The 21671-nt window shown below is 37.5% G+C and overlaps 1 gene segment (V, D, J or C); it reads right to left on the reverse strand.

Moving 5' to 3' along the window:
* Nucleotides 1-7326: 7326 nt before the first annotated feature.
* LOC115821506 (Ig lambda chain C region-like) lies at nt 7327-14196 on the reverse strand. The segment is given in 2 exon segments: nt 7327-7661; nt 14094-14196. Coding segments are annotated over 2 exon segments (438 nt in total).
* Nucleotides 14197-21671: the final 7475 nt, after the last annotated feature.

Raw genomic sequence — 21671 nt, forward strand, 5'->3', positions numbered from 1 at the left:
AGGTACTATCATGTCCAGGTTTAAACTGGTAAAGCTCCATGTGCTGAGCAGAGCATTAAGAGGAACGGAAATGATATCATATGTAAACGCTTATCTCTCTGCCTTCTCTCCACACCAATAATCATTTTCACCTGTCTAATGCTGCTCATCTTTATACAGAAATAATTGCTCTGAGGGACTGCAAGTCAGAAAAGTGGTGGCTGGTTACTACTGTACTCTCATGACTAATATTTTGTTCAAAACATATTAAACATTTAATTACATGTATCTGTGCACCCTGCAATGACTAAAGTTATGATCTGTCCTGACTGTGAGGTTTAAGCCATTAGTAAGCTATAATCTGCAATGTTTATTGGACTCAGTTTTCAACCATGTGGTCATGTTAATTACATGCAATATGTGATTACATACGAATGAGATAAATCAGATTAACGAGTTAATGAAATTCTCTATGTTTTTCTTGATAAGAGGTAAACCTATTCCCATCCACTGATCACATCTTTCATGATGATGCCCTCTGGTCTCATAAATATTTGTATGAAATCACAGAAAAATGTGAATAATTCATATGAAATGGTGCTAACAAGGCCGCATAAGGTTACAGATACTATCTCAAACTCAGACTCTCACCTCTAACTTTAACCATTTGTCTGTTCACATTCAGTTTTTACAAACTGCAAGTATTTTTCATGTAAACCATCACATTTGTCTGATATGGGGATCTGAGTGTCTTTTTTGTTACTGTTATAGAAGTTTGACCATATTGCTATGGTTATAGATGTGTGACACTATTGCCATGGATACAGATGTTTGACTATTGCTATGGTTATTTATTTGACACTATTGCTTTGGTTACAGATGTTTGACACTGTTGCTGTTGAACACACATGACTGGAATTTTAACCAATGTTGGGGTAGAATATGTTGTGTGAAAACCAGTTCCCTGTATAATCCATGACTAGTGTATGAATATTATGGAGTTACTGTAAAGTCACTGTGATTTGTGACATTGTGGTGGAGATGTAGAGCAAATGTGAGTCTATCACAGGAGGCTGAACTGAGCTGAAGCTGAAGTCTTCTCACAAACAAACTACAGCAATCAGTCAAGCCGACATAGCAGAAACAGAGAGGTTTTTGAAGGGCGATATTCTACTGTGTGAGTGGAAGCTCTTCACTGTGCCCACAGTGATACTCAGCTTCATCCTCTATCTGGACTCCACTGATGGTGAAGGTGTGATCAGCTCCTGTCCATGAGCCGCTGAAACGACTCGGGGTCCCAGAGAATCGTGTGTTACTGTCGTATATAAGGAGTTTTGGAGGTTGTCCTGGTTTCTGCTGGTACCGCTCCATATCATCATTTATAACTTGTGAGGCTCGACAGAGAATTGTCACTGTGTCCCCAGGGTTAACAGATATGACACGAGGAGACTGATCCACTGTGATGATCCCCAGTGAATCCCCAGAAGAGAAGAAGACCACACATACAGTGTTTTACCACCGTGGTACATTTTTACCCTGGGGCAAAAAAAAGGAACAGTTCAAAGAAAGAACTGAATTAAGAAAAGTGGATCTGTAATGAAGAATTCACAAATCAAACTCTGCTCACATTTTGTCCAAATGGCCATAAGAGCCCAAATATGAAAAAATGATATCATTCTGTACAGGTTGATGTAGAGGAGCTCTGGCTGGTTTTGAGTTATGTGTCCACAGATTCTTTGAGGACAGTCTTTAAGGGCTGGAGACATGAAACAGTATGCAAGTTATGTCTCTCTACTCTAAGACAAACTGACATTTAAATATCTTACAATTAGCCTCACACTCAGCAGAGTAAAGTGAGGGCAGCAAAAACATATTTAAACTGCATGCACAAATGAGATCAAACTATGCTATCATGTTTGCAAAAATCCAGATGTAGAGTTGGTGTTTCAAACTAAAACTTGCTCTAGAATGTTTCGAACTATAACCAACATTAACTGAGATATTATTACTTGGCTGTAATCTTAAATGGAAATTTTAACTTATGGAATTAATAGATATGCTTTAGCCTGATTCTGTGTATTCAAACACTCATTTTGAAGAACATGTATAGACATATATAACACCATGTGACTGGTATGACTGGTATTTGATAATGATGGTAACTAAAGTAAACATTTCTCTGTTCCACTACATCTTATGTCCAGACCCTCATGATGGTAGAGGTGGTGAGAATTACACTCAGTTACTGGGGAACCTGTGGGAGATGCTGGAGGTCACATGATCCCTATAGCAACCAGTGGCTTATGGGACCAGACTGTTCGGACCTCCAGTTTCCCTTGGCTAAAAACAAACTGATATAGTGATCACATGTTTAAATGAGTTTATCTTTCTGCAATATTCCAAGTATAACATGTTATTATACTATGATAGTTACTATCATCCAAATTAAATACAAATCCAAATTTTGTATATGCATTAAAATAAACAGAACTGAAAAGAGGAACATATTCCAATTTTTGATGACTTGTTTCCTGATTTAGATCCAGCATTTGTTTAGGGAAATATTGGTTGCGCAATCATAAAATATCAGGCAAGAGTGTGTCTTTGGCTTTCTGTCTCTTATACTGATTTGACTGTCAGTTTCAGTACGTCAGTTGTTTGAGGTACCACGGTTCAGTACCCCTGAGCTATTTTTATCAATGTAAATCTCTCAGAATTCCCTCAGGGTTATTTTCATAATCTCTCCTCATGGGAGTGCTCAGGGCAGGTGTTCACAGACAGCTCACTGTGACCGTGACTGTGTGGTGCTGTGTATTCAGTCAGTCAGGCTGTGGTTAACATGGTAATCTACATTAACACAAGAGACTCCATTCCTGGTTTAATTTCCTGTTGCTAAAATTAACTGAATATTTCAGACTTCTAGGCACCAATAAGGTGTCATTTCTGCTATGTATCTGACAATGACAATGGATGGATAAAATCAGTTGATTATTTTTTTTTGTTTGCTTGTTTGTTTTTTGGTTCCATTTACATCAGACAGCCCTGCTGCAAATAAGAGGTTTGTGCTCAATAAACCACTGGTTGCATTTTGAAAGTAAAAAACTTCTCAGTAGCTGTGATTCAAAACCTATGGGCAGTTGTACTATTGCATGACCTGTAGGGGGAACTGTAAGTCTGAGATTCACTCACTGTCCAGGCCTGAAAGACAACGTTTATTCTGCTGCTTTAAGCTGCCACCTCACGCACTTCCCCTTCACTTGTTGATACGACCTCTGTGGAACATGACTGCTACTGCTGCCCTGTTCACTCTTTCACTGCAGCACAGTAGTGTAGCAGTTAACACTGACACCTCACAAGAAACAGGCTCAGGCTTTGAGTCCTGCTCGCGGCTCCTCTTTGCGTGGGGGATTTACTTTTCTGGTTTTCTCCCACATATGGAAACTGTATCTTTGTAGACACACAGCACCCAGTTCACGGTTTCTGTCAACCTCTCTGGAGTTGTCGTGTGGTACAAGTATCCCATCATACACTGGTACAAGCCATCAGGGACGTACTCTGACTTCTGGTGAAAATACAGGTTTTCCTCTTTCTCCAGCACCATGGACAGCACATGGCCACCCCATCGTGTAGCCCAGAGTCTAGGAACTATGTTTGTTTTCAGTCTTTGCCCATTGATTGCTTTAGTCCGTTGGCCACCACAACTAAAGAGGAGGATATTGAGGGGCAGTGGTGACATTCCAACTTTTCACAACTTTCGTAATCATTCAATAAGTATCACAGGACAAATATCGAGAGAAGCTGAATATGCATCAAGTACACAAAAATACAGTTAGTAACAAAAATGCACAGGATTGATGAAAAATAAAATGATTGGAATACCATGTCATAAATACATTCTATATGTGTTGTGGATCACTCATTTCTGCACAGGCCTCAAAAAGTCATCTTCATCTTTGTCCATTTGTGTCTTTGCTGAAGATCATCCAAGTACACAGCATTTAGTGGGACCTTGATATTTGTGATAATTGTGATCTGAAGCCTACCAGAGTTGGGGCTCTGTGGTAGTTGACTTTGTGGTTGTGATTTTTGAGAATGATAGGATTGGGCATTATTTCTGTGGTATGAGTTGGATGATTACTTTTGCATTAAATGCTGTGTAGTTGTAGCAAGGTGCTCATACCGACATAGTGTAGACTGTATGACCTTAGACATGGACACCCTGTGTATTGCCACAGACTACTATATTTAGCTTGGGTGTTTAATCATCACATAAATGTAGAAAAAAGCCCTAATTAGGGACGTACTGATCCGATGTTTTCAGTCCCAATACCGATACTGATACCGATACCGAGTACCGATCTGATAACAGTGTTTAATTAATAAGCTGTATTCCTCACTGTGTGGAAGAGACTGGGATCATTCTTTTATGCGTAAGGCAACATAAGGCTTGTCTTAAACATTACTTTCCTGACTTTGTAAAACAAAATGTAACAAATAAATGCATATATATATTTGCTAATTTGTCTTCAATTACAGATCATCATTCTGTACAATGCACATGAACTTCTCCAACGTAGAGGGCGAACTCTATATTTGCTGTCAGTAAGAGATGGAAAACAACCACAAAAGCGGTTCAAACCCTAAATGGAGCTACGATTTTAGACTCGACCTGGCCAAACAACTAGCTGGTGGGACAAATTCGCAATGGCGTGACAGCAAACACTAGGGCTTTCAGTATTTTGGTGTGGACGTAGAACATTTAGAAAATGTTACAAAAATGATAGCGTGTACGGAGAATATAACTGAACTGAACAGGCTATATCGGTCCCATAGATCGGCGCTATTCTTACTGATACCGATTCAGCTATTTGAGTCACTATTGGACTGATATCCGATATCCGATATCAGTATCGGATCAGTGCATCCCTAGTCCTAATCATTCCTAAATTGGTTATTTGTGACTTTTTTTTTTAGAACAGAGCGTTTGAATACCATCTGTAAATCTACATACTAAATTTATTATGATGTAATATAGGCTATTCCAATTGGGATGCTGAAAGTATGCAACATCTGCGATGACTCTACACATACCACAGGTGGCAGTGTTGGAATAAGGGTGGTGAGAGTGAGAGTCTTAACCCTTCTGCACTGAGATTTTTTTTACTAATCTTACCGAGTCGTTGAAATTGTTGATAACAGCTGTTTATTTGCAGTATTTTGACAATAACAAAAACATTTTCAGGACCTTCACAGACTAGTGACATTAAAACACCATAAACACCCCGTGACATCGACCAGAGACAGGGGTATAATACACACTGTACAAAATATATAACCAGTAATGCTATATAATCTTATACATGTATAAAAATAATTATACATGAAACAAACAATGTACCTGACAATAACAAAAACATTTTCAGGACCTTCGCAGGCTCGTAACATTAAGAGACCATAAACGCTATAAAGAAAGAAAATATTGGCTTGCTGCGTTGCCTAGTGACAGATTGTCAAACAGCTGATATGAATATGTTAATCACTTCACATATCAATACGTCACTGAATTAAAACTGAAAACTCAATAAAAACCGTTACACTTCATCAGTGGGTTCATTAGCAGTACATAAGTTATTATGAAGGATAAAAATAACTTAGATTTGACTTCTGACTTCTACATTAGATTGACTTCTACATTAGATTGTGTAAATTTACAAGTGATTACACTTTTCAACCTACCCCAGTGATCGATCGCAGACTGGGAAAAGGGAGCGGGGTTTTACCTCCCAAGTCTGCATGGGCACAAGGGGGCGGGGTCTCAGGCTCAAAGAGAAAAAACAGTGCATGGCAAGTGGAATGAATGGCAAGTGGAATGATACATTAATCTGCTACATGAGGAAAAGGGCCGGCTCTCAGTGGTGAGGTGACAGAGAACAATCACTGGTCCTTGGTGTTTTTTTATATGAACGTGTTTTATAGAAGCTGAGCTGAATGCTGATCTCTGCATTTGGATTCAGTTTTCTTTTCCTGTAACAAGACCTCCTGCGTTGACATGAGGAGCAGCACAGAGTCTGAGGCTAGAGATGTAGTTGCTTTTTAACCACATGTTCGTCCAGACAACAGGCTGAGTCGTGAACGCTGCTGACATGCCTGCTGGCCCTGTCACGTCTCATCCCGTGGCTACACTGCCCCTGTTCGTATGGCATCTTGCGGATGCGTAGCGTTAATTTCTGAAGACGTGCACAACCGACGCACCAAACGGACGCAGGATACGCGAGGCAGACATCAACGCGTAGTTAAAAGCAAGCATATGTCTGGCCTAACAGCCACAGAGCCAAATGTTTTGGAACTCTAAAATTTTGAAGTGGAACTTTTTTTTTATTTCACAATCGTGGTCCACAATTTAACAGATCATTTTTGACAAGTAAGAGATTAAAAAAACAAACAAACTCCATGCCAGAGGACCAAATCTGATGCACTGAGTGTGTGTATAAAAGAATGCACAAGTTCAGTGCTCTTTATATAAAATGGTACAGCTTGTCCAAAAAAAAAAAAAAAAAGGAAAGAAAAGAAAAGAAAAGAAAAAGAAAAGAATGCTGAATTATTTTATCTGTACAGAACCTCAAGGAACTTTTTTCTTCTTTTTTTATGTGGAAAAGAAATTCACTAACTCACAGCCTCAATTCATATTTTCTAAATTAATATTTCTTAATATTTCTTGGATTTTCATATCTATACTTTTTCCTGCAATAAAAAATCTGTTCAGTACATGCATCATCCTTTGAGTTCCCTAGATAAAGAAAGTTTATTTTCATATTTCAGTGTGGGTAATTTGTAGCTTTGTGTTTCACTTTTAGCATTGTTTTGGGGGACACAAGAACATTTGCACTGTAATATTATGTTAAAATTTGAATTCCTTAAATATATTGTTGATTGTAATAATAAAAATTAAATCACACTGGCACGGCAAGTAGCATACTTTATTTTTAAGCTGTCAATAAATGTCATAAGAGGACATTTTTGAAAATCAGATACAGTTTTGAGGTAAGCAATTGTGTTACATGAATAACAGTTATTGCTGTGTTTTTTCAACAACAGTTTATTTGAATGGCAACTTTCTACACTTTTTGACTAAAATATTTAAATCTATCATCTTAATTAGAGAATGGCAACTTAATTTAAATTCAGATGGTGTCAACATCTATAAACAACAGTCAGACAACAGTCTGAAGTAAACTATCACGTGCTACGAAAGCGAGAAACGGAAAAACGTATAGAAAAAGAGAAGTGAAACGTTGAACACAGGCAACTGTAACACATTCATTAGCATAAGCTGCTTACACATCTGTTCTACTCCGTTTCACACTGACTCTTGTTCAGGCTTCCAGTGACAGGCGTCCCCTGGCTTTCGTGTTGAACTTTGCATGTGAAGACTTCAGCGGCGTTCCAGTCGGACTCGGACAGAGTGAGACTGCTACTCATGCTATACGTCCCGTCTGACTGTTTGACCGACGCGCTGTCCTGCGTGTTTGCCGACACCTCCCGTCCGTCAACTGTCCAGCTCACTGTGACGTGGTCAGGGTAAAATTTGTTGACCACGCAGATCACTGTGGCTTGGTTAGTGCTGACGATCTCCTTTGGCGGGGGACTCAGTAGATTTATAACTGGGGAGGACAGGGCACGACCTGGGAGAATGGAGAATAAACTTTTAATGTGTGTTAAAAAAAAAAAAACCTCCAACAACAACAGGCAATGCATAATAAATGAAACACACCTATAGTGAATTCATACATTTAAAAAAGGTCTTTGAATGAAAAGCATTATTCTATCTCTACAAAACCAAGAACACGACATTAGAGAGAACTGATTAAATGAATTGATGGAAAATTTTGGTCTAAACTGAACTAAGACTAAACTTGTAACTTTAGTTTTACAAAAAGTATTTTGGGGAATTTTTTTTAACAGAACTGACAGGTCACATACAGTGTATGGTAACTAGGAAGTCTAGAAATGTCTAAGTGCTGTTAGACCATGAAGAAATGTAATTTTCAGTGATATCACATTTAGCAGTCTTTCAGTAACATTTATTGAATTCACCCAAACTTTCAGCATAAATCCAAAAATCAGGTATTAATGAATGACTACAATGCTAATCTTTTATTTGTGATGTTCGTCATAGACTAGATTGGCAAAGCATTTGTACTGGTCACATTGTTGAGAGACTGAATAATAATTATTACTCACGTCAATCATTTTAATGACTGAATGAATATTAATTGTAAAATTAAGGGATTAAAGACTAAAGAAAACATTCCAACAGATAAGACAAAATTCTCTAAACATTGTCTTTGAAAAAACATGTTGAGTTTCTGTCTAATTGAACTGATGTGAACAAACATCTAATCACAGGAGGAATCATTTGAGGACTCAGATAGAAAAACACATATCACAGTTATGCAAGCTTTATCCAATCAATTAAAAAAGAAACCTTTAAAAATATATCATTTAAAAAAGTTAAATGTATGGTTTCTACTGCTTGCACCTCAAAGCTAAAATGTAAGGCTGATACATTCTCTGCATACAGTCCAGGATATGACCAAAAATTACAACATTTTTGAGCAAGTTCAATATTTAGTTCTCCATTAGCAGGAAACGTGATAAAAAGTTTACTCTTCTGTAAATGGATTCAACAATAATGACTTACTTTTCACAATGAGTTTGGTACCTTCTCCAAACATGACCCACACTGACTGAAACAGGCATAGTCGCTGTACAAAAACCTCTCCTTGTTTTCACTCACTGAACTATGAGATATTTTGCAAGTAAACTGATATAAATTCACACTTTAATCTTTTAAGGAAACATCTGAGGACTACAAAAATCCAGACCAAAATAAAGCAAGTTTTATATTGAAAATTAAAGGAGAAATTTCAGTCTGAAAAAGTAAAAAAGTGAAAAAAAAAAAATCTAAACTGTCCTCCCCCACTCTGTTGTGCCAAGGACTTAATACATAACCCTGAACACATAAAGTAATTGCCGAACTAAACAACACACACACAACATGATGAAATCTTTTTTTTTGAGTCAATTTTTCATTTTGTGTCCCTAATGATGTAAGAAACTCCAGCATTTCTAAATGGGATTACTACACTGTTTCTGTCTCATTCTCTGGCTCTCACTTATAAAGATGAAAAAAGTACATCTTCTCAAATAAAGTTCTTAGTTTGGTAAAACACCACAAACATTTCTCTACACTGTTAATAAATTCAGAATGATGACTTACTTTTCACAATGAGTTTGGTACCTTCTCCAAACATGTACCACAGTGACTCAAACAGGCATAGTCGCTGTACAAAAACCTCTCCTTGTTTTTACTCGCTGAACTATGAGATATTCTACAGCTAAACTTATAGACTACCACTTAATTATTTAAGAAAATATCTGAGGACTTACTTACAAAACTACAGACCCCAAATAAAGCAATTTTTATACTATGAATTTTAAGAACTTAAAAAATAATGTATATATACGCCCTCTAGTGGTTGTGCTAAAGACTGAAGACTTTAGTTTTCACTCACTAACAGTAAGTTTACTGCATAAATTTGATTACAGAAATGAGAACATAAGGGCACATGTAAAAATGAGGTAAAAACCACAGTGTTTACCTTACTGGATACTGGCAGTTGTGTGGATCTACATGCAGCAGAACTCAGTCAATGTTTCTGTACACTTCCAAATCACTGTGATGACCGCCGATAGTATTCTCCACAGATATATGTTCCCTCATCCTCTCATTCCACATTTCTCATGGTAAAGATGAAATCGTTGCAACCCTTAGTCCAGGATCCACTGTATCGAGTTCCTGGAAAGCTGTTTGGTATGTATCTCGTACATGATTAGCCATGGTGCTGATCCAGGTCTAAAGAAGAGGAGTCCCAAGTCACCGTTGATGTGTGTTGACACAGAACACTGTATAGTCAGTGTTTCATTCAAATTCAAGGACAGATACGGAGGTGACTGTCTGATGTCCACCTGGGTGGAATCTGACAGACAGATGATCATAACAGTTAATGGTAAGATCACCTCAAAAAAGAAAAGAAAAAAAGGTGTTAAGAGAAGGCAGTTCACAGGCAGGACTGGAGGACTACACCAGGAAAAAGAGTGATATTGGTGCTTTGCTCAGGGTGATTAAAACTTACCTTGAATCAAATGAAAAGCAAAAACCATAACGAGTGGTACCAGTGTTGCCATGTTGTTCAGGTTGGATTACGTCAGCAGTGAGAACCTTCAGTAAGAACCCAGCAGATTAAAACCCTAAGCCACAATTTCAACAACAGGAAGCAATATGAACAGAAAGCAAGGAAAATGAAACTGTATGCAAATGGATTACTGATCAGAAATGTCAGAGGGGCTAGAAGAAGATGATGATGTAATGATGTATACATATATATGCAAACTGTGAGTGGCCAAACAGGAAATATATAAATATAAAGCTGAATATATAAATATAATTCCTGAATATATAAATGTAACTCTGAATACATAAAGGTAACTCTGAATATATAAATGTTAGTTTATACTCAGGAATATCACAGTCATTTTTCTTTTTTGAATAATTTCTTTTGTCTTTTTTTCTTCATAGGCTACTGAGTAAGCAAAGCAAGTTTAACATTAGCATTTTTTATACTATAAATTTTATAGGACAATCAAACATAATCAAGTAAAAATGTTTAATAATTTAAATTTAAATGAGGCAGTAATTTGGACTTTATTAAGGGGTCCTTATTTTCTTGGTATTAGGACCTTCCAAGTAGGGGGGCCAAATTTGACAGGTGAACAGATTGTCCAGAGAGGTAGAGAAATAGTAAATAATGTCTTAACCAGTGTGGGTTTTTTGGAAACCCTCGCTGCAGCATGCGACAGACCGTGTTCTTATGGCTCAATGGCAAGTTCCAGTGCGCACCAAACTATGGAGGAAGAGGTTTGCATGCTATTGTGCTGAGTCAGTTTGTAAACAGGAGCAGGAAAACGGTCACCTGGTTGAGAGCTTAAGCAATATAGTGTGCAGACCTCTTCCTCTGTAGTTCGGTGTGCGCTGGAACTTGCCATTGAGCCATAAGAACACTGTTGGCCAAGAACTGGTTAAGAGATTATTTGGGGCATTCCAGAATTGGAGGACATCTTCTGTCCCACCAATGAAATTTCAAATAATCCATGCACAAAATACAAAACCATGCACCTGTTGTGTAAATTATAATTATCCTGAGACAAAATGTGTATAGTTGTAGACAAAAAGTGGTTCCAAAATATTATTTAAAATACATAACTTTTGATTGTAGATCATGTTTATATATTCAGAATTACATTTACATATTCAGATTTACATTTATATATTCAGGAATTATATTTATGTATTTCCTGTTTGCCCCCCCCCCCCCCCCCCCCCCCCCCCACACACACACACACACATATATATATATATAAAAATCTGTTGCCAAAAATAATAAAAGTATTCATCACTCTTAAAGTTTACCCAGCTTGCAACACTGGAGAAAGTGTGTAAAATGGAAAAGCTATAAAAATCAATAAAGTGTTACATTGTACATGTTTTGATACTTTTTATTGAAATTAACCCTTCAGTAACCTACTGGTGATTTAATTAAATGCTTACTAGTGCTACGAGCAACGATAAATCTAATTGTGACAAGACTTACAACAGTAAAACTAACAAGTGACATATCAGGTCATTCAACAAGACTGATAATCGTAAGACAGACAACCAATGTACTAGTTCATTTGACTTGACTTAGGCCTACTAAAGATAAACATTTGGATTCAATGCAAGGCAAATGAATTGCACTTAAATGAAATGATTCTATTTTATCCACAAATGTACGTCGTGTTCAAGCAATTTCCATGTACATTTTTATGTTCCTACTAGCTATCACACATACCATTTTGGTCCTATGAAAATGGCCAAAATATGCTACCACGCCTTGTTTTATTCATTATATCTTCATGTTCATTGGTGGGAGAAACCTCAAATATTGGCACAAAATTAATGAAAAATTGTATTTGCAGAAAAAAATAATGATTGATATCTGTCACGCTGGTGGAGTGGTGCAGGACCCAAGTGCAAAAACATGATGATGAAGGTGACAAAACGGAGGACTTTACTAACAAATTGAAGATCAAAATACAAGTGCAGACTGGAACAAAACCGATAACAAAAAGGTGCAGCATAACAGTGTGCAAACTAACACAAACAACGATAGACAAAGGACAAGGCAAACACTAGGGCTTAAATAGAGGGAGAACTAAACAGGGCAAAACAGGATTGGTTGAAATTAACGAGGTTAATAATGAGACAAACAGGAACAGGTGAGGGGTGGAGACAGACAGAACAAGAGCACAAAGACCGAACAAAACAAAATGGAGGTGCAGGCTGTGACAATATCATACTGGTGTAAAAATGTGGGTTTGTAGTTCACTCAATGTCACTCTCGTTTAGGAATTTTGCAATTTTTTCCAAATCTATGGCCTCATAAAAATAAAATGGAATGCAGTACAGGCTTTTAATGGTTCTGACATGCAGAAAACATGTTAGTCTTCCATCCTACAAAGTTTGGTGAGGCTAAGAACAATAACTGTCAAGATATTATTACCCAGACATGGCTTCCTAGATAAGGCGTTTTCGAGGCTATAAAAACGAAATAATATTAAGAGCTGAAGAAATATGAAAACATACAATTTGAACAATTTAAAATATTTTAAAATATTTTACAGGCCTTGGTTTTGGGACCCATTCGTGATATGGACAAGGTTACAAGGTTTGAACAAAATCTTACACAGCTGCAAAAACCTTATCTGATTTGACACCGAATGACCCATATATATACATATACATATATATATATATACATATATATAAAGAGAGAGAGAGAGAGAAAGAGAGAGAGATCATTCCGTGTGTCTGTGTGTGTGTGTGTGTGGTCTTGATGCTCACTTATATGAGCCTGTTGCCTATGTCACATTTTCAACAATCTCTTTCACTTGATACATTATTGTCTCATACCAATAAATCTCTTCAGCTTTCACGAGCAAGTGTCCGACCCAGCTGAGAACCAGGCTTGCAATACATCCATATATACTCCCGTCCACACAAACACAAAAAAGACACCAGACCCTGATATTCAGCTGAATCTTTTACTGAGACTGTGTACTTAGACTTTACTTGTATTTTTACGTAGACAGGACCAGCTTGATGGTCTATTTGTGTATGAACAATAATTGTTTAAATGGTTTGACCTGTCCATCATCTTCAAAAGCATCATCTTCATCATCATAATATCAGGTCAAGAGTTATCTGAAACTGACCATTCACGAATGGGATGGATGGTAGTTCAGAAACTGAGTGCGGCAACCTATGGGCTGCAGTCTGTAGTTGTTCACCTATATAGTGTATATATAAAGTAGGTATACCTCTTAAAGTGGCCTGTGAGTGTCAGTCCATAGTAGGTGTTTGTAAAAACAAAAAAAAAAGTGGAGGGTGAATATACAATAGAATTGCTGAAATGTTAGTGTTTATGTGTTTGTGTTTCAAATGAATGATTTTGATTTTTGTTGTTGTTGTTGTCTTTTTGTTTTTTGGATCTGATAAACAACCAGTCTAAATGCATTTTCCTCTGGAGAATAAATGCGTAACAATAAGAGTCCTTATATTTGCGTGTGGTCATCAGTATATGACCATTAAAAAAGGTTAGAGGTCATGAAGTCATACAATGATTTTAACTAGTTCTGGGTCAGGGGAAACAGAGAAAAGGAAACTCAGTAACTGATTATGTGGGCGTAGAAACAAAAGAATGGTGCTCAAAGTCCAAAATAGTAATCGTGATGTAGTTTAAATATACAGTATAGTTTTTAAGGAGCAGTGTATTACTGGTGTTACTGCCTATAAATTTAGCTTTCATGCATCTGTGTATTTCAGGAAGTTGAACTTCTGCCAAGCAGTAACATTTCCACATGAATAAACTCAACTGATTACTGAAGCTCAGAAAAACAGAGAGGTTTTTGTACAGCGATATTTCACTGTGTGACTGGAGTCTCTTCACTGTGACCACAATGATACTCAGCTTCATCCTCTATCTGGACTCCACTGATGGTGAAAGTGGTCAGTGCACCACTGTATGAACCACTGAATCTCTCAGGAACACCTGACATCCGAGAAGTACTATCATGAATTAAATGTTTTGGTGCTTGTCCTGGCTTAAACTGGTAAAGCTCCATATCATTCCCAATATCCCGTGAGGCTCGACAGAGAATCTGTACGGTGTTCCCGGGCTGAACAGAGATAACAGGAGGAGACTGATCCACTGTGATGATCCCCAGTGATGCTGAGGAGAGAAAGAGAGAGAGAGAGAGAGAGAGAGAGAGAGAGAGCAGATACAGTATCAAAATGTCATTAAGTTGAGGGCACAACTGCATAGAGAAGAACCTTATTGAAACATAAACTCACCTTTACTCCAGAGAGTGAAGAAAAAGACAAAGATGTGAAATGTTGGGAACATGTTGTTGTCCTGGTGGATCGTGAATGCAGCAGGTGAGATGTGTGTTGTGGACTGTGCTGAGTAGAGCTTTAAGAGGAGTGGAAATGAAACTGTATGTAAATGATTGACTCTGGTCTCTATCTTTAGACCATGACTCATTTTAACACTTCATGTTTGGTCATCTCTTTACTGAAACGTCGTTGTTTGTGGAATAGTTCTCAAACAATGAAATGCCATACAGAGATCGTTGAAATTATTGTATTGGATCAGAGAATAAAGAAAAGGCTGGAATTACAATAACTGATAATTCAGGGGTAAAAAGATCAATGAGATGGAAATAAAGGGAAACTGTATGCTTTACTGGCTTATAATGTCATTCTGATAACTGGAAAGAACAATAACTGTGGATATAGACAGATAGATAGATAGATAGATAGATAGATAGATAGATAGATAGATAGATAGATAGATAGATAGATAGATAGACAGCTAAGTACCACTTAACAATAATGCTACCCTTATAGGGGATTTATAAATGGTTTATAATTAGGTTATTAATTAGTTTCTGAACACTGTATAAATCATTAATTAACAATTATAAACAAATTGCAACACAGTTTTTAAACTTTGATGCGAGCTCACTTTTTTGCAAGATCAAGTTACTGTTGTACTTTTTATCTGTCTATTCTGTTAAATCTCAGATCTTGCTAGTTACTTAGCCTATTTTATCTTGTCCCTTTATCAGTCATCATGTTACACTTATTTATTAATGAGTTACTACCATGTATAACTGGCAAAAGGAAGCCTTATTGTAAAGGGTAAAACACATCACCATTTATTAATGAGTTACTTCTAGGGGTGTAATGATTCACCGATATGAATAGGAAACCGGTTTTAACGTTAAAGATGTGGCTACATCGATACACGGACCCCTGGATCGATCTAAATGTACCATGAACCAGTTGATGGCCCGATTCTAAAGTCACGGATCGCTTGACTGAAGCTTTGCTGCTAATTCTACTTTAGAATAAACTAAGTTGCTGTGGAAGACTCACTGATCTAACATTACAAGTCATGTTACTTTCAAAATAATAATAACCTCCTATCATTCGCTAATAAATCTGCACAGCGTGTCGTGAAGACCTTCTGTCTTTTACGAGAGTAACGAGGTAAAAACAAGAACAAGATGTCCGACAACACTGACACGGTTTCCAGTGCACCATCAGGTCTAAAATCTAAAGTTTGTGCTTACCGGAAAAGTAATACATGATAATAATGTGATAATGTGTCTTAGTAATGAGGAGGGCTGCTGATAGCATGCTGAAAATGTCATGTTAAACAATATTGCCAAAGCCTTAGTGATTTGGTATCTGGTAATTTGATATGTTAATTTGATATGCCATAATTTGATATGCCAAATGAAACTTTTTGACTATTAAGATATGTTAATGGTGGTTAAATGTTAGTAACTTATTAACATATATGTGATGAAGCTGACAGGTATAAATGCTGGCTGATGGAGAAGAGAAAGTTAGCTAAGTAACCTCTGAGATCTGAGGCTGAACAGTACAGGTACAGGTCACAGTTGTCCTTTTTATCTAATGTGTTATAACACCTTATTAATGATTCATAAAGTGTTCACAACATAATTAATAAACTAATAATAAACTATTCATAAACCCCTTATAAGGGAAGTCTTACTGTAAAGTGGTACCAATATATATATATATATATATATATATATATATATATATATATATATATATATATATATATATATATATATATATAGACAGATGCTTTGTTGATTCTGTGGGAAATTTAGGCCTCCAGTAGCTTATACGACACATACAGAACACTAATACACACAAGAATAACAAAAACACAGCAGTGAGGTGACAGTCTAGCCACCAGAACTACTACAGAGAGCTGTCACTATGATAGATTATGTTCCAGTGGGGGTAGTGCAGATGCAATGAGATTAACAGTGCAAGAATAATATAATATAATATAATATAATATAATATAATATAATATAATATAATATAATATAATATAATATAATATAATTACTGTAAATAACATAAAATGCAAATTAGAGATAAGTACATAAACAAATACAATACAAAACTGTGCATAAGGCTAACATAGCCAGTAACAGACAGTCCAACAGGCCAATCATAGAATGCAGTAGAGCATGGTTAGCAACGGAGAGGCAGCATCACCCCTAACAGGCAATTGCACCCTGCCATCTGGGAGGAGTTGAATAGCCGTATGGCCTGGGGGCCAAAGACTTCCTTGGTCTGACTGTTCAGCCGGACTGAGACAACAGTCTACCACTGAACATACTCCTCTGCCCAGTGATTATGCTGTGCAGAGGGTGATGGGCATTGTCCATGATGGACAACAGTTTATTTAGGGTCTTATTCAGAAATGGTAAAAATTATAAAAAAAATTAGCATTCAGAGGAGATTAAATATATGGTTAAGAAAAACTATAGTTGTCCAGGGCCCAGGAGGTTTTAGTGAGGCAGTTTGTGCCCCAGATTTCAGGTTATATTTGTTTATATATCTGCTTATATCTGTGTTTTGCAGAACGCTGAACTGCTCAAGTGTATCAACGATTCCACATGAGCAGCCTTTAGAGGTCACCGAACCACAAAGAAAAACAGAGAGGTTTTTGTACAGTGATATTTCACTGTGTGAATGGAGTCTCTTCACTGTGAGCACAATGATACTCGGCTTCATCCTCTATCTGGACTCCACTTATGGTGAAAGTGGTCAGTGCACCACTGCGTGAACCACTGAATCTTTCGGGAACACCTGATGCTCTGCTTGTGCTATAATAAATAATCATTTTGGGGGTTTGTCCAGGTTTAAACTGATACAAGCCCATATCATTCCCAATATCCCGTGAGGCTTGACAGAGAATCTGGACAGTGTTCCCAGGCTGAACAGAGATAACAGGAGGAGACTGATCCACCGTGATGATCCCCAGTGAAGCTGAGAAGAGAGAGAGAGAGAGAGAGAGAGAGAGAGAGAGAGAGAGAGAGAGAGAGAGAGAGAGAGAGAAAGAGGATACGGTATCAAAGTTTCATTAAGTTGAGGGCACAACTGCATAGAGAAGAACCTTATTGAAACATAAACTCACCTTTACTCCAGAGAGTGAAGAAAAAGACAAAGATGTGAAATGTTGGGAACATGTTGTTGTCCTGGTGGATCGTGAATGCAGCAGGTGAGATGTGTGTTGTGGACTGTGCTGAGTAGAGCTTTAAGAGGAGTGGAAATGAAACTGTATGTAAATGCTGGACTCGGGTCTCTATCTTTAGACCGTGGCTCTGCTATGGCTTTTAACAGCTCATGTTTGATCATTTCTCTGATGAAACATGTTCTTTTTTGTTACATTTTTTTTAAAAGTTATGTTTAAACTCCATAAAATACAGCCGTAGATTCAGTGCACTATATTATTCTATCATCATCATAAGAAACGTCATTTAATACTATTTTGTAGTCCGTTTTAAACTGTCAAATATCAGTCAAAACCAAAATATTAAAATTGGCTAATGTGGTTGAGGTGTTTAGAAGGAAACATCTTGAGCTGTAGCAACTTATATGAATTGTCTATAATTAATCAGACAACTGATCTATCTTTCATCAGTCTGCCCATTCTCATGGAGGATGAATACATCCATATGACAGTGATTATTCCATTATTTCTTTGTGGTTATCAATCGTGGCTCCGCATGACGCTATGCTCCAAAAAATTGTTGTACAGTGACATGTTTTTGTTGTTTCCATCATTTATGTTGAATGTTTCTATAATTTGAATGCAAATATTGTTGTTTTTTTACATGATGGCAAGTTTCACTTGTACTGATACTTTTTTGATCCTAATATTATCCAACAGTGGCATCATGATAAGATTCAAGAGTCTTCAGCTTCCTAATGCATGTACGAACACACGTTCAAACACACACACACACACACCCCTTCCAAAAAACCACACAGGTTTGCGCTCAATTCAAATAGGTCTTGAAGAGTCCTAACACAAGGAGTGGCATGTAAACACTGTGCCTTAGTTCCTCAATGGACCATCTGATATGAATATATCACAACATCACACCAAGAGCCAGCACTTTCAATCTCACCATTCCACATCAAATTCTCACAAAAGGGTAACAGAGACAAACCAGGAAAACAAGATGTTACTGTTCAAAAACCTTAGGAGCTTTGTACATATGGTCAATGTAGACAGGGAAAATTTTCTTTCATTTGTTCTGCTTAAGGCTGTAATAACACACAGCCTTCACTTTAAGTACTGTTGTGGATCAGGAACTAAAGAAAAATGGAATGACAGTCACTGGTAACTCAGGGGTGCAAGCAACAATGGAATATGAATAAATAGAAACTTTGTGATGTTGTGGCTGATAATGTTATTTTAGCAATTGACAAGAATAATAATAGTCAATGTAACTGTTTTTCAAGGGGGGTGAATTTTTTTTTCCCCCCAAAATATTATAGTCATCCAGTGTTGTGGGAATTCTGAGAAACAGCTTCTGATACATGGTTTAGATTTAGACATCTGTGCTTGAACTGCTCTAGCGTATCAGTGATTCAACAGTCTAAGTGATCACTGAAGTTGAGAGAAAAACAGAGAGGTTTTTGTATGGTGATATTTCACTGTGTGAGTGGAAGCTCTTCACTGTGCCCACAGTGATACTCAGCTTCATCCTCTATCTGGACTCCACTGATGGTGAAGGTGTGATCAGCTCCTGTCCATGAGCCGCTGAAACGACTCGGGGTCCCAGAGAATCGTGTTTTACCATTGTATATAAGGAGTTTTGGAGGTTGTCCTGGTTTCTGCTGGTACAGCTCCATATCATCATTTATAACTTGTGAGGCTCGACAGAGAATTGTCACTGTGTCCCCAGGGTTAACAGATATGACACGAGGAGACTGATCCACTGTGATGATCCCCAGTGAACCTGAGAAGAGAAGAAGACCACACATACAGTGTTTTACCACTGTGGTACATTTTTACCCTGAGGAAAAAAGGGAACAGTTCAAAGAAAGAACTGAATTAAGAAAAGTGGATCTATAATGAAGAATTCACAAATCAAACTCTGCTCACATTTTGTCCAAATGGCCATAAGAGCCCAAATATGAAAAAATGAAATCATTCTGTACAGGTTGATGTAGAGGAGCTCTGGCTGGTTTTGAGTTATGTGTCCACAGATGCTTTGAGGACAGTCTTTAAGGGCTGGAGACATGAAACAGCATGCAAATGATGTCTCTTTTTCTCTCTACTCTCAGACAAACTGACATTTAAATGTCAGTTAGCATCACACTCAATAGAGTAATAAAAATATATTTAAATGGTATGCACCAATTATATCAAAGTGTGCTATTATGTTTGCCAAAATCCACACTTAGAGTTAATATTTAAAACAAAAAGCTCAACTCCAGAAGATTTCAAAATGTAATTGATATTAACTGTGCGATTGTTGCTTGGCTGTAATCTTAAATACAAATTTCAACATATTCAATGATTAGGCACACTTTTGCCTGATTCTGTGTATTCAAACACTCTTTTAAATATTTTGAAGAACATGTATAGACATATATAACACCATGTGACTGGTATGACTGGTATCTGATAATGATGGTAACTAAAGTAAACATTTCTCTGTTCCACTACATCTTATGTCCAGACCCTCATAATGGTAGAGGTGGTGAGAATTACACTCAGTTACTTGGGAACCTGTGGGAGATGCTGGAGGTCACATGATCGCTGTAACAGCCACAAACCAGTGGCTTATGGGACCAGACTGTTCAGACGTCCAGTTTCCCTTGGCTGAAAGTGAACTGCATATAGTTGTCCCATGATGTTCAAATGACTTTATCTTTCTGCAGTGTCCCTAATTGAGGATGACATGTTACACTATACTATGATAGTTACTATCATTCACATTAAATGCATATCCATGTTTTGCATATACATTGAAATAAACAGCACTGTAAAGAGGAACATATTCCAATTTTGATGACTTGTTTCCTGATTTAGATCCAGCATTTATTTAGGGAGATATTGGTTGTGTAATCATAAAATATCAGTGGATCATTTTGGCAAGAGTGTGTCTTTAGCTGTCTGTCTCTTATACCGATTTAACTGTCAGTTTCAGTATGTTAGTTGTTTGAGGTTCCATGGTTCAGTACCCCTGAGCTATTTTTACCAATGCAAATCTCCCAGAATTGCCCCATGGTTATTTTCACTCATGGGAGTGCTGGGGGCAGGTGTTCACAGACAGCTCACTGTGACCGTGACTGTGTGGTGCTGTGTATTCAGGAAGTCAGGCTGTGGTTAACATGGTAATCTACATTAACACAAGAGACTCCATTCCTGGTTTAATTTCCTGTTCATAAAATTGATCTAAATATTTCGGACTTTTAGGAACCTGTAAGGTGCCCTTTCTGCTATGTATCCGACAATGACAATGAATGGATAAAATCAGCTGATTTTTTGTTTGTTTATTTGTTTCTTGGTTCCATTTGCATGAGACAGCCCTGCTGCAAATTCAAGGTTTGTGTACCCAGTAAATAACTGAAGAAAAAAACTTCTGAGTAGCTGTGATTCAAAACCTATGGACAGTTTTACTATTGCATGACCTGTAGGGGGAACTGTAAGTCTGAGATTCACTCACTGTCCAGGCCTGAAAGACAGCGTTTATTCTGCTGCTTTAAGCTGCCACCTCACGCACTTCCCCTTCACTTGTTGATACGACCTCTGTGGAACATGACTGCTACTGCTGCCCTGTTCACTCTGTCACTGCAGCACAGTAGTGTAGCAGTTAACACTGACACCTCACAAGAAACAGGCTGGGGCTTTGAGTCCTGTTCGCGGCTCCTCTTTGCGTGGGGGATTTACTTTTCTGGTTTTCTCCCACATATGGAAACTGTATCTTTGTAGACACACAGCACCCAGTTCACGGTTTCTGTCAACCTCTCTGGAGTTGTCGTGTGGTACAAGTATCCCATCATACACTGGTATAAGCCATCAGGGACGTACTCTGACTTCTGGTGAAAATACAGGTTTTCCTCTTTCTCCAGCACCATGGACAGCACATGGCCACCCCATCGTGTAGCCCAGAGT

This window comes from Chanos chanos, chromosome 9 (genome assembly GCF_902362185.1).
Source record: "Chanos chanos chromosome 9, fChaCha1.1, whole genome shotgun sequence".
Classification (NCBI taxonomy): Eukaryota; Metazoa; Chordata; class Actinopteri; order Gonorynchiformes; family Chanidae; genus Chanos; species Chanos chanos.